The 17,067-nt window shown below is 41.6% G+C and overlaps 2 protein-coding genes across 4 annotated transcripts in view; one reads left to right on the top strand and one right to left on the bottom strand.

The window, feature by feature from the left end:
- The window catches only part of psmd1 (proteasome 26S subunit, non-ATPase 1), a 62,802-nt gene that overhangs the window by 28,875 nt on the left and 16,860 nt on the right, over positions 1–17,067 (bottom strand). The gene's annotated exons all lie outside the window — the stretch shown is intronic.
- htr2b (5-hydroxytryptamine (serotonin) receptor 2B, G protein-coupled) lies at positions 7,607–16,964 on the top strand. 2 transcript variants are annotated; one of them, XM_080430238.1, is made up of 4 exons: positions 7,607–8,021; positions 8,761–9,189; positions 13,416–13,616; positions 15,113–16,964. In XM_080430238.1, the coding sequence occupies exons 2-4, from the start codon at positions 8,928–8,930 to the stop codon at positions 16,069–16,071; spliced, it is 1,422 nt and encodes a 473-aa protein (XP_080286364.1). In that variant the 5' UTR covers positions 7,607–8,021; positions 8,761–8,927; the 3' UTR covers positions 16,072–16,964. The 2 variants fall into 2 exon arrangements, with proteins under 2 accessions (XP_080286364.1, XP_080286363.1); XM_080430237.1 differs by having other exon boundaries at positions 8,551–9,189.

The raw sequence follows: 17,067 nt of genomic DNA, 5'->3' as shown, positions 1-17,067 counted from the left end.
TCCATTCACAATGCCGATATCGGCTGTCCAATCACGCTTAGGCTTGGTGGTTTTAATGTGAACCCAACAAATGGGTAACAGGGGAGCGGCACGGTGCGGGCCATGCGCATGAAGCCCCATTACATTATTCACCCGCATTATTCACTGTGCAGGAAAATATGGAAAATAAAGGATGTGATGATGTTACCATGAAGGCTGTTGAGTATTTTCTCACATGAAGGCTTTCAAGTCAAACTACTGATCACCAGTGACAGAATTGGAGCCAGTAGCTATCAAACTGAAATGGACTGGCAGCTAGTTCCCACTTTTGTTTTGTTGCCTACAATAGCCTGCAACAGATGTTAAATTGGATAGGACAGTTTTTCTTTTCATTTGATGTAGGGGTGTCACGATACTCGATACGTATCGAAATCGAACCGAAAATGACGTACGATACAGTGTATCGAAATCAAAAGCCGTATCGCGATTCAAGGGTTAATTTTAAAAAAATACTCCTGCGCATGCGCACATCCGATTGCACGTCCGGGCGAAGGCATGCTCGAGCGTCTGTTGTGTTTTTCCGTGCATCGCGCGTGTGTGCTTACGACGGGGGAGGAAAAAAAGACAGGACAAACCCACACACAGTGCACACCGTGGAGGAGAGACAGAGAGAGAGACCGCTGTAGCGTTGCGTCTGTACTACTACTTTACATTTCACCATGGCCACTGCTGAAGCCAGCGATGGTAATGATGATACACAAACGGAAGAATTGGAAAACCCTCCCGCTTCCTTTAAGTCAAAAGTCTGGCAATATTTTGGCTTCCCAGTGAATTATGAGGGCACCCGACGCGTTGTCGATTATGCTTCACATGCGTATGGCTTAGCTCAGGGGTCTTCAACGTTTTCAGCCCAAGGACCCCCTAGTTGAGAGAGAGATGAAGCAGGGACCCCCTCTATACTGTATAAAATTGTGTTTCAGATGAAACTTTTTTTGTTTACTTGGTCTTCTCTTCACCTATATACCTCTTTGCCAAAAATAGCCGATCTACAAGCTCTTGTAGATCTGCCATTTTTGGCTAAAGTTCACCTCAGAAAAGGGATGGGGTTAAAAAAAAAATCATATCACACAAAGATTTGGCGGACCCCCTGTAGTAACTCTGAGGACCCCCGAGGGGTCCCGGACCCCCTGTTGAAGACCCCTGGCTAAGCTTATTCACATTTATTGTTTGTTAAAGCTCTTACCTGTTCAAACAATGTGAACATACTTTAAGTTTAAGAACATGTAGCCAAATAACAGTGGTCTCGTCTTCTTACATGTTCAACTTTGTATTTAGATTTTATTTAGTTATAGAGCTTCACAAGAATGTTGTTTTTAACTCATCTTAAAAAAGAATCTGAAAATGACAGTTGTTATAAGGGCATAAAACCCTTTTTGTTATTCTCATTCTCATTTGATATTATTCAAATAAAAAGGGACTTATTGAGAAACATGTGTTTTTCTTTACAAATCAAGACAATAATCATATAGCCCTCAAAGCCGAAAAAAAGATTAAAAAAAATATATATCGTATCGAAAATCGAATCGAATCGTGACCTTAAAATCGAAAGTCGAATCGAATCGTGGATTAGGCGTATCGTGACACCCCTAATTTGATGTGCATAGCGCTTTTCTTTCCAGATAGTCAGAAAACTATAGGCTATTAACTTGTTGTTTTTGTATGATTAAATGATTGACTTATTCTAAGCTCGAATTAATCTAATCATCACCGTATAAAAATATGTAAACAATGGTGTTTTTTACTGTCTGGCAATGGTAGATCTTGCCAGCCTCGGTAAACGCTTAAAGGAGGAGTTCACCCAAAAAAGGACGTATTTTCTATCAATTGCACACCCTATGAAGCCTTGATTCCATGGATTCTTTTTTGTTTTTGTCGCATTCTTAAGCTAATAATCTGATTCCCGTCTCCTACCGGCTAATGTATCCGGTAGGAGACACAAAGTAGATTATTTGTGTCTCCTACCGGAAATACACACAATCATCAGATTATTGTCTTAGGAATGCCACAAAAACAAAAATTAATCCATGAAATCAAGGCTTCATGGGGTGTGTAATTGATAGAAAATAAGTCATTTTTTGGGTGAACTCCTCCTTTAACACATTGACCGCCAGAGGTTAATCTCATAATGTACTCACCAGTGCCAACGTTTTATTGTTGTTTTTTGTTTTTTTCACGTCGCCATAGATCTCGTTAAAATCCTTAAGATTGAGCCGTACACGGTCTGTTTACATCGGCGACATCTCCCTGCGTGTACCAGTCCAAACCACGTGTCAAACGGAGCCGCCATGTTTGAGTTCTGACCGTTTATGTTAACATGGGAAATGCGAGGATGAAAAACTACATTTCATGGTTTCAGGTTTACAGGGCTTTTTGTGTACGACTTAGAATGGAGGCAGACGGGAAACAAAAAACGGGATCGCACTTCCGGTTGACTTCGGGTGGTGTTACACTGAAAATGGTCCCCCTAGAAAATTGAAAAAAAAAAAAAAATCGAAAAAAAAGGAAAAAGCACCACAGCCCGTAGGCTACGGGATCGGCGCTTAACCGTTGGATTTAACGGCCCGTAGAACTACGGGCCCGGCGGTCAATGTGTTAAGTAGATCTTGTGTCCAAAAGGGTTGCCCAACCCTGCTGTAGTGGCTGGCATAGCAGTGTAGGTAGAAAATCTTAATAACTGCTACTAATGTTGAGTGTGCGTTTTGGATAAAAGCATCCAAAAAAGGCAATGATTATTTCCATTCTGAGTGACTAATTGATATACATGTAGAAGGCGTGTTTTTTGCATAAAAGCATCCACCAAATGGCTAAGGTTATTTCCCTTCCGAGTGACTTCTCATTCTTTTAATTAACAAAGCAGTAAAACTCTGTCACTGAGATAACACTAACATTCTAGCCATCCCCTCTAATACTATATGGACCACTGTACCGGCTTATGTTTCCCATGTCAGAGCCAGCTCCTCTTCCCCACCATCACATTTTCCTGGCTTCAGTCAAACCTATCATCTCACCATGAGAAACATCCTCGTGTGTTCTTCAAATACCTTTGACAGACCCGACCTCAAGCTCAGGCAGCTGTGTCAAGACCGTTTCCTTAAACAATTTACACAAGGTGATTATCCCCCCCACCACCACCGGCATCCACCAACCTTCTTCATGCTGGGTTGAACCACAGACAGAGGGAGTGGGCTTCACAGTATAACACTGACCAAAAGGGGAACTCAACCCTCCGGACGACAACACCAGAGTTGTGTTCTAAAGTAAAGAGGTTCTAAAGTGTTGTGTAATATGTGTGTTGTTTGTAAGGCTTGAAGTGAACTTAATGGATTCTGAATGAAAGCCCCTGAAGAGGGACTGAAAAACACAAGGCGAAAACAAAAAGGCTGCTCATTAGTTTGCCCTTGAACACTCTGCAATCAGTTATGTGTCTCACTCACTCTCTCTCACACACACACACCCCCACCCACCCAGAGTGGCTAAAGCTAATGCTGGAGTCAAGTCACGCTATGGTGAGACAAAAACATCCAAGCAGGCAGCACTGATATCTTCATTTCAATTAAATGGAAAACGCAAGATCCAAACTAGTCACATCCACGGACAGGATGGGTAGAAGAATGTGACAATAAGACATGGGGAAAAATGTGGAAGAAGACACAGATGAGATTTCTTCTCCACGACAAGTGATGTAAAGGTCAATTATTAACTAAATTACTACAATATGCGCAATTTTAGTGTTGTTGGAAATTTACAACTGCATAGAGCCTCATAATGTCTCAATCTAAAGGGGGGGGGGGGGGGGGGCGGGGTAGATAACCAGAAGGCCGGGTGAGGTGAGCTTTAAGAATTATATTGTCCATGTTATCTGATGGTTCTGTAGTGAAAGGTGGTGATGATAAGACCCACATTGCCTGGGCATGACTGCTGAGCTCAGTCTGGAGATTACTTATGTGCCTTTGAAATGTCCCAGAAACGTTTGCTTAGTCCGAAATGGCCACTGATACAGTCTGTAGGTGTTAAACCAAGCCCACCAATAAAAAAAGACTTTGTCCGGAGACCAGACGCAAGCCATAGTCAACACCACAAATCTCTATCCATGGCTGTCCTTTGCCACAAGTCAACTAAGATGTCAACTACTGTGCCAACTTCCCGAGAAACAAAATGCTTCACTGTACCATAAACGTCATTCATTTCCTTATATTAATGTAAATGTGTGTGAGTACCTGCTTTTACTAGTTGTTTAGTTTAGTTTATTTGCACTGCAATATGAAAAAATACAATACAAACATGCATTATATACTAGTTGATATTTAAGGGGAAAACCCAAGGGCACTTCAACAACACCATAATTGATAAGATAAAGTATTCAAGAACTGTGACTGCAGTGCACTGTTAATAAGTCTGGAGGTCAACTAGCCACAATTGCAAGTTCTTTCGTCTCTGTTAACATCCATTTAATACCATCGTTGCCTCAACATAAACAAGCAGGGGTTTAAAATGGGAGGGATTTTGCTTAACCCTTCATCTGAATGGAACGTCTACATGTAAGAAAACACTAAATTAAGCTCCTTGGAGGTCTGACAGAGTCCATAACACAAAGGGAGTGTCAATAAAGCCCAAAGGGTTTACACACAAATAACTCAACTAAGCCTCCGGAGTCTCGTGGTGCAGTCCTTTACATTAATGCCGCGGAGCACTCCCGGAGACTAATCTTTACCCGTCCGCTTGGGTTTAACATCTCATCTAACCTTGGCACAGCAGGACTTTATCTGAATGCAAATGGCAATCAGAGGGAGAATATGGATCACCTTTCAATTTGACGCAAGAGGCATGATAAAAGATGCTATTCTGGTGTTCGGATGACATCTGCAAATCTTTTTTTGGATCAAGACCAACTTCTGAAGCACAGAGTGTGACACCTGTGGTAAAACACAGGCTTTACGTTTTTAAATGTTCTTTACCCTATACTACTAAAGGCTAAAGACTATCCAAGATATATCTGAGAGAGCACTCGAAAAATGACCATCTGTAATGGTAAGTTGTTTGGACTATGGAGCAAAATGTATGTGTTGACCAGTGGAATGATACAATTGGCTTCAGGCAGAACTTTAATCACAAACTTTAACATTACTGCTCCAATCAATTCCATCTGATGCTTTCTCAGCCTTAAAATGAAAAGGCAAGGTAAATTATCCTCAGTCTCCCACAAGGTGGACCACCAAAACAAAATCCATGCCTAGTTTATTACTTTGCTTGAAAAGGCACTGAAGCAATATGATAGAGCCTTCAATTAAACGTTTCTGTAGATATCATGTACTCAAGCCGACACACAAAGTAAATTCTACACACGACTACAGTATCAAGTAGTTTACTCCATTTTAAAGATTTATTTTGCCCTAACTTTTATACCCGTGTGTGCCTCATATCATGGACACCAAGAGCAGAATCTGAAGAAGAAAAAAAAGCACCCAGATGTTTTTTTTGTCAATCCTTCTGCATTTGTCTCCTAAGCCTGTTGGCGGTATGTCTGGGAAGCAACACACACATAAAATTAAGTGGAAGGAACAGGGTGTACAGCAAACCTAAATAAATTATAGATTCATTTTACCACCTGAAAATGTGATACAGGCAATTAGTAATGTACAACCACTGCAAGATTGCAGATTTAATTAGCTGGCTTCCTGTCCATTACACTCAAACATGCCATGGAGAGTCCCTGGATAATGTTGTATCCAACAAGCAGAGGCGTGACATGGGTTCACTCAAAAAACAACCAGGATTATTATAGTCAATAAACTAGTAAACCCACATAATTAAAACTAACTGAACTTAAAAACTAAATATAAAAACAAAGTTAGAATGCAAAACTATAATAACCTTGGAACCTAAATATGTCAAGTACTGAGCTTTGGGAAAAGAAAACCAAAATAAAACAAGGTTCACAAAAATATATTCTTGCAACCTTGGGATTATCTGAGAAAATTAGAGTTATCATGTCTTCAAATAAGGTTGGAAATTCAGAGTCAGCAAGTACATGGAATAAGAACTTGAGTGTTGAATTTGAGTAGTGTTGCACGACACCAGTTCAGTTCAGAGGTGAGCAGATGTCGGCAGAGTGCTAGCAGATGTCAGCAAAGCGCAGTGCACCATCAGCCTCTCCTTACTGTACGTCACAAGATCAGGAACATTCAAGTGTTCCGCTAAGGTATGAGGAGAGGGTTGGGGGGGATTGACCTCTGAACTTTCCTGTAATTAAAAGTTAATCAGTCCAAGTTAGCTTGAAGGTTGGACCAGACACCAGCTGTCACAAATTAAGAGCTGAATCGAGTGATCCATCGGTCAGATATTTGACAAGAAACTCACAAGACTCGAGATACTCTGGTTCAACCCCTCTATCAGGCGGTAGAAAGGGAATCCATAAAATAACTCCTCCCATAAACAATACCATATTTGACCCCTAACCTGGATTAGGAGGACGTATCGGGTAAAACGGTCAGTGTACAGGCAGATTTGTGACACCAGAATTTACTGTTGAGCCTCCTGAAGGTACCGCTGCCCCTCAGTTCAACGAAACAACTGTCATGGAGGTCTCATCTGGCGACCCCCATAACGTACCACCCTCTCCCACTGCTCCGACATATTTACAACCCCAACATCCAACCAGGTTGCATTTTAGGTGCTCAGGTTACGTTAGAGCTTAACATACAGAAAGTGTTCAGCGTAATGAAAAGAATAGGGGTACACAATATGGTCTAAGAAGTGTTGTTCGCTTATAGTAACTCTTCCATATGAGCAGGGGCGTCATATGGGGTTACAGGGGATGGCAATTGCCACCCTCTGGCTGTCGCATTTAACCTAAAAATTCAGGTCTCCTCCACCGTTGAAAGCTTTTTGCAGATTAATCTGATTTTAGATCTTTCTGCAACTATACATTAGTCACTTTAAAAACCGGGCTCCCCATTTTGGGCATGATATTTTCTTTTTTCAAAAATGGCTGATCAACAAGCTCACAACGCATGTGTTCTTGCAATCAGGCTTAAGTGGTCACTTTTTTGCAACTATATATATTTTAAAAGCCCCATACAATGAGGGTGCACACTGGATAGAATACATAAATTATGACTGCCGTTATGGCCAAGTGCAAAAGAATAAACATAAAAATGTATCAGATTTCAAACATGACTGATGTCCAAGCAAACTGGATTTAGCCTTTTTGCTCAGCTGGAGAATGCAAGCGGAGTAAAAACAAAAAGGCTTGAAAAGGTGACAGTGAGCTTTTTCTAGCACCCCACTACAGAGCACCCCCATGCACAAAGACACACAGTCCCCCAATTGCCTCTTCTGGGGGAGAGGGAGAACAGAAAGTGACAAATATAAACAGTAGGACGGCTGTGTTGAAGGAAATTACCTCCCAGAACTACTGGCGTATGGCCAACACAGAGACATTCATCTGTTTTCTCCTGAGCAGAGACTCGTGCAAGACGAGGGGAGGGAGGGAGAGAGAGAGGGGAAGGACGGAGTGGAGCCAGAGAGTGAGCAAGAGAGAGAGATGATCAGAGATGGTTAACGAGAGAGGCAGGGAGCAGGAATGGAAGAGAAAGAGGGCCAGACAGAACATCTGAAACTTTTAAACCTGTGATCACAGTAGACGATGCGAATTAAGACTGGGATTTCTTCCAACAGGAGGGAACAAAAGAACTTCCACATCATGGATAGCTTAATACTACTGGGACAGTATTAAGCTTTTCCTCCTCTCAGGGAGGGAATTGTGTGACATGCTCCTATTTGGGCAGGGTGTAATATTTCAAAACAGGAAAAAAAAAGCAAATGATAACATTCTGTGAGGAGCTTGAGGATTTAAGCACATTTGGAGGTGCGCAGTTCTCTTAACACACAAAGCCCCGTTTGCCTTCGTTTGGATGTAAGGATGTAGCGGCTCTGTGATAGCTGTTCTACCGTTGAAGAGCAACAAAGGAACTTATAAAAAGGTAAGAAACCACCACAAGACATTAAATGAAATCTAGACTAATTGCATATAATCATGAATGGATAGATGTGCCACTTATTTTTCCATTTACAAAACAAAAAGTCTTATTGGACAGTCTTTAGTTGATGTCCCTGATTTACTGTAAAAAAACAAACTATTTATGACATACAATAGAACAAAGCAAAATACAATATTTCAAATTCTTAATTTAAATCAATTAATCCTCTCCACCTCCCACTTTATTTAACAGATCAAATTTACAGTACTTCTAAACACAATATCTGAATGCCTAATTCTAGAATATGCATCAATACAGCAATGTACAGAACAGCTAGCAAGCTGTGATTAGCTAATAGCCACTTCCTTCGTTAATTACCTTCACTGTGGTCTGGACCCGATAATGACTGTACAGGAAAATCCTTTGTCATTTGCCATAATCAATGTCACTCACGATTAGGACATCACACTCAGGAAAAAAAATTAAGCAATTGAAAGGAGATAACACTGTTTCACTGTGGTTTCTTTAACAGAACTGTTTAAACTCTGGAGTGTAAAAGCCATCTGATGAACACAGCCTGGAATTGCCTGGATGTGTGAGCAGTGATCTCTCTCTCTTTGCTGTGGAATTAAAGTCTGGATTATTGTATGGTTCGGAGGAAGCCCTACTTATCCTGGGGTCATTGTTTAAAAGCAGTGGATCTTTAAGCAATCAACAGAAATCCCCCGTTTTTATTCATCAGGGATTTGGCACCCTGTGCATTGGCCCCGAACGGTCCCCTGCCCTGGCTCCCGTGCTCTTGCCCGCGGGACCCAGTGACCATGCTGACCACGTCTCTGGAGCCAGTCAGAGCAGAGACCGACTGTCGCCAAGGCCCGCCGTGTCGTCGTCGTCCTCACCCTGTGCAGCATGTCCCAGTCAGTGGCAGCTCCACTGGCGCCCAACTGCTCGGGACCTGCAGAGGGGGCTGGGATGCAGTTGCAATGGGCGGCCCTACTCATCATCATGGTTATCATCCCGACCATTGGAGGCAACATCCTGGTCATCCTTGCTGTGTCACTGGAGAGGAGGCTGCAGAACGCCACCAACTACTTCCTGATGTCTTTGGCTGTTGCAGACCTGCTGGTGGGACTCCTGGTGATGCCCATTGCCTTGGTCACTGTCCTCTATAGTAAGTTACCATGGTGGGGCTCCTGGTGATGCCCATTGCCCTGGTCACTGTCCTCTATAGTAAGTTACCATGGAGGACAGACCATGGTACCTTTGCCGTCCAATGGACGTAAGACATAGTCATAACTTGAAGGAGTGCAACGCGCTACTATAGTTCCCCATCAATCACTATATTCATCTTTTCCGATTCTGCTCTCGGCGTCCATGATCATGAGCCATGCAGGTATAAATGTTCACGGCAAAGAAATGCTTACTACGGTAGCGTGTCCGCTGCACAGTTATACATATTACTAAATGTGTCAAAAATGAGTTCGCCTTAGTTATGCAATCTGGGCACCTTTTCTCCCAATGGAGATTATAGCTGCCATGAGCACAAGCCCTAAGAAATGCCTTAATGCGCCATTCCCAGTACATGTGGACAGGAAAGCAAAAATCTTAAACAAGCTGATTAATTTTCAAATAGGATAGAGTTCATTTCATTGCTCATCAGCCCGTCTAATGAAGATAGCAAAAATAGGCTTGCAGATAGAAATTCTAAATAGGGCGTGAACAAAGCTGGATGCGACCGCGTTTGTTCTCTAAACAAATTACAGCAGATGAAAAATAACAAGAGATAGTGGACCATAAACAGGCTACTTCCTCTGGCAGTCCGATTACGGCAGGGACACAGCTAGACCCAACTGGCATCAGGTTTTGACAGCCACTACTCTTCAGTCTTGTTGTTAGGTTTACTGTAAAGGCTCAAAACCTAAGCTGTGCAATTTGTTCACTTTAGGGGGGAAAGAAAAGCAACCAAAAACACTTGCCTTTGATTTCAAGTGTTATTGATGCGCCATTAGCCTTCCCTCTGTTGAGGTAGCAATAAGGTCAAGTGCTTTTACACTGAAGCAAGTTTGGCAGATTACTGCTCACGAATTCTGTAAGGGAATGGACTTAAATGCCCCCCCAGACAAACTATACTGCTCCTCTCCCAATGTGTGGCAGGAACACAAGATCCAGCCACGCTTCTTAAGAGAACTGAACAAACTTTTTTTGCACAAGAACCTTAGGGCATGCACATGGGGGAAATTGCACATGGCTTAAATTACCCATGGGAGTATGCGATTACTTTACACTGAATCTAATGCCCTCTGTCAGAGCAAAAGTTATGTGAGAAAGGGAATAAACAAGCTAGTCACCCTATAATCCATGTAAAGGTCTTAATGTCCAGATTCAAAATAAGAGTTAACTGTCAAACTGTCTCCAGTAGATGACAGTGCAAGTGATGCTGTACAATTATTTCAGGATAGAACTTAACATAATTGACAGCATCTGCTGTTCTATTTATAATTGTCAGTACTCAATGAAGATATAGAGAAATCATTCTTTCACCATATTCTTTTCACCATATGCTATTCAATTCCAATGGCTTCAGGCTTTAAATGGTAGGAAAGCCATATTCCAGCTTTCATTTTGACGGAATCTCACTGTGCCCTTTTAGACGTATAATATGGAACCTGCTAACCATCTCTCATCTTGGAATTGCTGTATACAGTATAACAGCACCACAGCAAGAGTAGTGAGAAAGACCATGAGGACATAAGCACACACAAACAGAGTTTAGTACTTCACGCTGAGGCTGTAGAGTCACTCCACATGGACGACCACATCAGGCTCTGTGTAGAGACAGCAGTGTACGCATTGAAGCAGCCAGAACGAGGGCTGGTGTTTATAAGTCCAGCTGCAAATCACTTTTATCAGAACCTCAAAGTTGGCACCCTTAAAGGTCAGGCAACTACGCCTCGCTAAACACCAATACATCAGCAAGAGCGATATCAGGCTGGCAAAAACATGTACTCGGCTAAATGCACTGCAGAGACTGCAGAGGAGTTAGAGCATTCAATATTCATGAATAAAGGAGTTTCATTCTGTTGAGACCAAGTGTGAGCCACTCTATGTTTTTGTCCACATCTGCTCGACAGATGAATTCAAAGCTTATAGGCAACACCTTGAACATTTAAATGGTTCCACTGTTTAAAGGTGGTTTCTGTCTAGCGCTATAACGTGTAACAAAAAGAAACGGGGGGCGGGGGGGGAATAAAGTAAATCAAAGAAACTGCTTGTTGAAAAGAATTTGGGTGTTAAAGAAGCATTACACACCCACACAGAGCAGAGGGGGCTATAATGTAAAACAAAAAGGAAATCTAAGAAGTGGCTTAGTAAAAAGAGTTTTAGGTGTTTAAGATCCATTACACCCACGGGGCCCACGCCCAGCGGAGTGGGTTTATTGTAATCGCAGGTGTCCGTCTTGTTTGTCCGTCAAAGAGACTGCTTTAATTCGATTTGGATCAAACTTGGTAGATGAGTTTGGGGTAGCGTAACGAGGTAGGGCCAGTTCTATCATTTTATTTATTCCCCCCCCCCCGCCCACACAGTCAAAGGTCACAGTACACCATTAAATATTATCCCTATGCTTATACATAGCACAAGTGTAACATCTCTCTGAGTGCATTTCCAGTTTTGAATGATTGTAAAGCACCACTACTTGGTCTACTAAGTGTTTATATTGAGAACCATGTAAAATAAATAGTTTTGATGCATTTGACGATTGGTTCTAGATTTATAAAGCAACGTTAATTTATCCACTAAGTGTTTATATTGAGGACTAAGTAAAATAAATTGTTTTGATGCATTTAAGGCTTGGCACATCTAAACCCATAACATAGCAGTGAGGTAACATTTTCTGTACCACCTAATCCAAGGTTAGCTTAAATAAATTGGCGGAGTGTCACCACTGCCAGGGCCCTGAACCGACAGGTGTACAATAAAACATTGTTGGTCTGTTCTGCTAATGAGATCAGCCCCATCTGTTTCAGAGAGCTCCCATTTTAAGAAGAGTCATCTTAGCACCATGTTCACAGACCAAATCCTCAAACTGGAGAATAACAATTTAGTGCTTTTATCCGTCTAATCTTCCCCGAGATGGGAGCTGCAGGCTTGTGAACTCTTACCGCAGAAGCTATCATCAATGTTCCATTTCAAAGGGACGGAAAAAAATCAAAGAGCATTTTCAGGACATGAGGGCATGCCCCGAAAAACAGATTGAAACAATTATTTGGGAGAGTAGAGAAGCTATGAAAACCCCCCAAAAAAATCCAGTAAAGGGTTGAGCTCAATCGATGGCATAACAAAAACAAACAAAAACACGAAAAAAAAAAAGATAATTGGAAATACCAGTTTCCATAAAGAGTATGGTATTCATCAGTGTCACCGTGCCTTGTGTAATCAGAGACTTTGACAGACTTCAGTGGCCCTTGGTGGAATATTAATAAGCTGGAACAAGGAATTTTCTCAAGCAGAAACAAATAACTATACCAACGATATATTTTTTTAAACATCTAATTTAAATTAAACAATCTTGTCAATGTGATTTCTAGTTCAAACCAGTATGCTACTTATAAATTGTTGTCTCATAATATATAAAGAAACTGTATAGACCAATACAACATATTTGTACTCAAATGCTTGGTTTGTTACATCCAAAAAACTGTTGAGTGGATGCATTAAAACAAAACTAAAATACAATTACCATTTAAGTTGTTCTTTGAATAATGTTTTCCACATTTATATCTAATAAAGATGAATCATTCCTCCAAAGAGCAACATTAAAATAGCAATACGAGATCCTTTCATATTAAAACTAATTCACCTCGACAGGCTTCCATTCAGCCTAGTGCCATTACAAGTAGCACTTAGGAAAAACATAACACAACAGAATATTATGTAAAGCAGTATTTCCGACAATGGAGTCTTTTGCAACGTTAATGGGTCGGGACACAAACCAGACCAATTACTTGCCAATTTCATGCCTGGAACCAAAAATAAACACTTCTGTTGAGCATGGTCTTCTGCACATCTACATAAAGAGCTTTTAGCTCCATAAACAGTCATCAGAGAACTACTCTTTTTCCCAGTACATCCATTCCTCACTGAGATAAACAAACACCAATCTTTACATGAGCGCTACCATTCTGTGGACACTGTGGCACATCCCCCAACTGGGATGCGCGAGAAGGAAATTCAGTTTGGAGAGAAAATGGGGTATACTGAGGACATAGGTGCATCAAAGTTAAATCAGAAATGGACCGTCCGCTCTAAGAGATTTAAAATAAATGAAAAATAATTTCTTCATGTAAGCTAAAGACTGGATTGTTATTGTCATATAATCCCCTCTTATACATTTCTCAGATTCTGGGTGGCCTCTTCCAGAGTTCCTCTGCCCTATCTGGCTCTTCCTGGATGTGCTGTTCTCCACGGCATCCATCATGCATCTTTGCGCCATCTCACTGGACCGCTACATCGCCATCAAGAAGCCCATCCAGCACAGCCAGTACAAATCCAGGGCCAAAGCCTTGGCAAAGTGTGCCCTGGTGTGGCTCATATCCATCGGTGAGCATGTCATTTCAGATCATCTTTCAACACTAAGCAAATCATTGCTAGCCACCACATGTCTCTCCTTTTCCCTTCAAGTTAATAGGTGGCCAGTTTGATAACATTTCCTTTTGTGAGGGACAGTCTGTTTGATTTCTTGACACATGAGCCACAGCAGACCTGGTTTATAGTCAGAAATAAAAGCCGGACGCAATAAAAGTAGGTGCTATATACACAGCACCGGCTTCAATGGTTAACACACCAGAACATTCACAGAGATGTCAATGAAGCGGTCCTGTGGGACAGCTTGTGTGAACAACCCTAGAGACTAGGCTTTAGAAAACCACAGGACAGGACATATTTTTGTCCATCACATCAAAGTGCCTGTAGAGTAAATAGCCCACGATAAAAGTCACGCTACCAACAGCTGACAGTTAACCCCAATATAAAAATGTTTAATTTGGCTCAATACGAAGAAATTCTCATGGGTTTAGAAAATGGTTCCAAAGGAAAAATAAAATACAAATTTAATTAAAACAATTTTTTTAAGAGTTGAAGGACAGACATTGAAAAAAAGAAAGAAAGAAATGGACGATTATGAGCTTGTAGACCGGGCAACCGGTTTTTAGCTAGATCAGTAATAGCATTTCCGCTGTTTATTGTATGACAATTGACTTAAGTGGTTAATCCTTGATCCGAATAATAGAACATATAGAAATGATCAAATTGAATCAACTGATTTAAGAAAGGAATGATATTTGTATATAATTTCATATATTGTCCAACACTACAATATGCTACTCTGCATGACTGGCCAATGAACCCTTACATAAGCAGACCGTTTTGCTGGTTGAGATCTGTAAAAATCTGCAAACCATATTAGCTTCCCAGTAGGAAATGAAGTTAAGAGACTCTTGAGCTCATTAACAGCGCAGGCTGGTTCTCTGGCCAGTAAGTTTCATAGATTGTGGTGTGAAATTTTGGCTAGATTCACCCCGGCATTAATGGAGAATCATATAGTACTCAGAGCTGTCAGAAAAGCAGAGCCTCTTGTCAATGGGCCCTTTTAGCCTGGTATGATTTGAACTTGACTCTGAGTAAAACCAGATGATTGGATGGAGTGGCGGGAGGGAGCGAAGCACTTAGAATAGAGTCCTTCTTCTGCACATTGATCAGTGACAGGATGATCACAGCAGGTCACGGATAATCAGTTTTGTGTTTGGATTTATTCTGGAACCGAATCCCTTCTCTCTCATCTCAGTCTTATGACATACAAGTTTGAAATCTTTATGCAATTATAGATTCCAGTCACTTAAATTGAAATGCCAAATATGGAAACTTTTGTTTGAGCAATGAAGGACAAAAAAACCCACTAGGAGTGATAAGCCAATAAGGAGACTGGGCATTAACACCATATAAATCTAGCCAAAGCTAACAGAGCCACTATCTTCTTCAATTTAATGAAAATAAAACAATTTGGCAATACTAATAATTTTCCACTTTCTCATATTCAGGTATAGCACTTCCCATTCCCATAAAGGGGCTGAAGAACTACCATCTTCCCAACAACATCACCTTCAACAGCAACCATACCTGCCTGCTGAGAACTGACAGCTTCCGTGAGTTCATCATGTTTGGCTCCATGGCAGCCTTCTTCGTCCCTTTGACCATCATGATGGTCATCTATCTGCTAACCATTCAGGTGCTGCGCAAAAAGGTCTACTTGCTCAAGTCAAGGGTGAGTCAACGCTTCACTCGACCGACAGTCTCCACGGTCTTCCAAACGGAACAGACTGCATCCATGCCACCGGATGAGAAACTGACTCTGCCAGATGGCCGATTTATCAGATCGCCAGGAAATGCAAATTCAGCCACAATGCAGCCCTTCACAAGGGATGACATGCCTTTTCGGCGGATGTCCACTATAGGCAAGAAGTCCATGCAGAACCTCAGTAATGAACAGCGTGCGTCCAAAGTGCTGGGCATCGTCTTTCTCCTGTTTGTGATCATGTGGTGCCCCTTCTTCATTACCAACATCACCTCTGTGCTGTGTGCTAGCTGTGACAACGATGTGATTGCTCGTTTAATGGAGATATTTGTATGGGTGGGCTACGTGTCATCAGGCATCAACCCCCTGGTCTACACCCTGTTCAACAGGACGTTCCGGGAAGCGTTCACTCGCTATATGACCTGTAATTATAGCGGACATGCCAGTAATGGAGAGGGAAGGCACACGAGGGTGCAGCACGGAGGACGAAACCTGACAAAGATTTCCTTCCGCTCCTCAATGGCAGAGAACTCTAAACTGTTCATGAAGCGGGGAATGAAAAACGGAATCGGTGCGGTGAGCTACCAAAGCCCTCTGAGGCGCAGACAAGCGCCTACACAGTCCTCAAGCACTGTTGTGTTGGACACGCTGCTTCTAACAGAGAATGAGGACTGTAAGCATGAGGAACATGTGAGTTACGTATAGAACTGACTTAATGCATTCCCTTCAGCAAGGGAGAGTCTGAAACAAATCAGCGACACATTGGAGTGCAATGGAAATGTAACATCCCTTGAAAGGAGGTGACACAGGCCATTTTACATTGAGACACTGACAATCCCTTCTGTGGGTTATGTTTGCGGTGCACTAAGAGGAAACGGTGAGCTCCACGTCTGAAGTGGAAGCAAAATAAATGGCAGAGACCACAAGCAAGTTTTCAAACTATAACTGTAACTTGCAGAACATTAATGTCATTAACATAAACATTCTGCAGAAGGAGGATATTCGCAATATACGTCAAATCTCACATGGCTCAGAACGGATCGTCTTTAAGGACACTGCCAGACAAAAACGCAAGGAATGGAGAGGTATGACCCGTCTGGAAATTCTCTGTGTATTTCAATTCTAATCCCGTTACCTTGGGCTATTTGAACCTGCTATGGACTATTTCAGATGATATGCTTACAGTAGGCTACATAACTAGGGAGGACACACACTCCCATGACCTTTTCAAATCTCTTCTACAACATTCTTGATGCATTGCACTCTCAAAATGATATTACCCATTGTTACTGCAAGTTTTTTCGGAAGGTGTTTTTGTATGTGTATTACAGACTTACTGCACTGTGTAGTTTTGGAATGTCAATGATTGGGGTTTTTCAAAAGTTGTTGAAAGAGAAATACTAATGCAAGAAATCCAAAGCTTTGCTGAACAGGCTCAATAAAATGTACATGGAGAAGTTTCAGTATCGCTGAAGTTTCTGACATCATACTGTGAGTGTAAAAATATAGTGCTCTGAAAGCATCCACCTTATTTACCTTACCTGTAAGCTACTGTAGCAATGGTGCCAGTCACCGTTATTAACACAGTAGTCATGTTTTCTAATCATAAAACTGGTCGACACACACAGTAAAGTACTATCTCTCATGTATTGTTGCTTAAATGTGCCTTTAGCTCCTTAAAATAGGAGGCTTAAATTACCA

Source organism: Gymnoscopelus braueri, assembly GCF_963280865.1.
Source record: "Gymnoscopelus braueri genome assembly, chromosome: 6".
Lineage (NCBI taxonomy): Eukaryota > Metazoa > Chordata > Actinopteri > Myctophiformes > Myctophidae > Gymnoscopelus > Gymnoscopelus braueri.
Note: the sequence above shows the minus strand (reverse complement) of the source record. Positions and strands in the feature narration are given on the sequence as shown.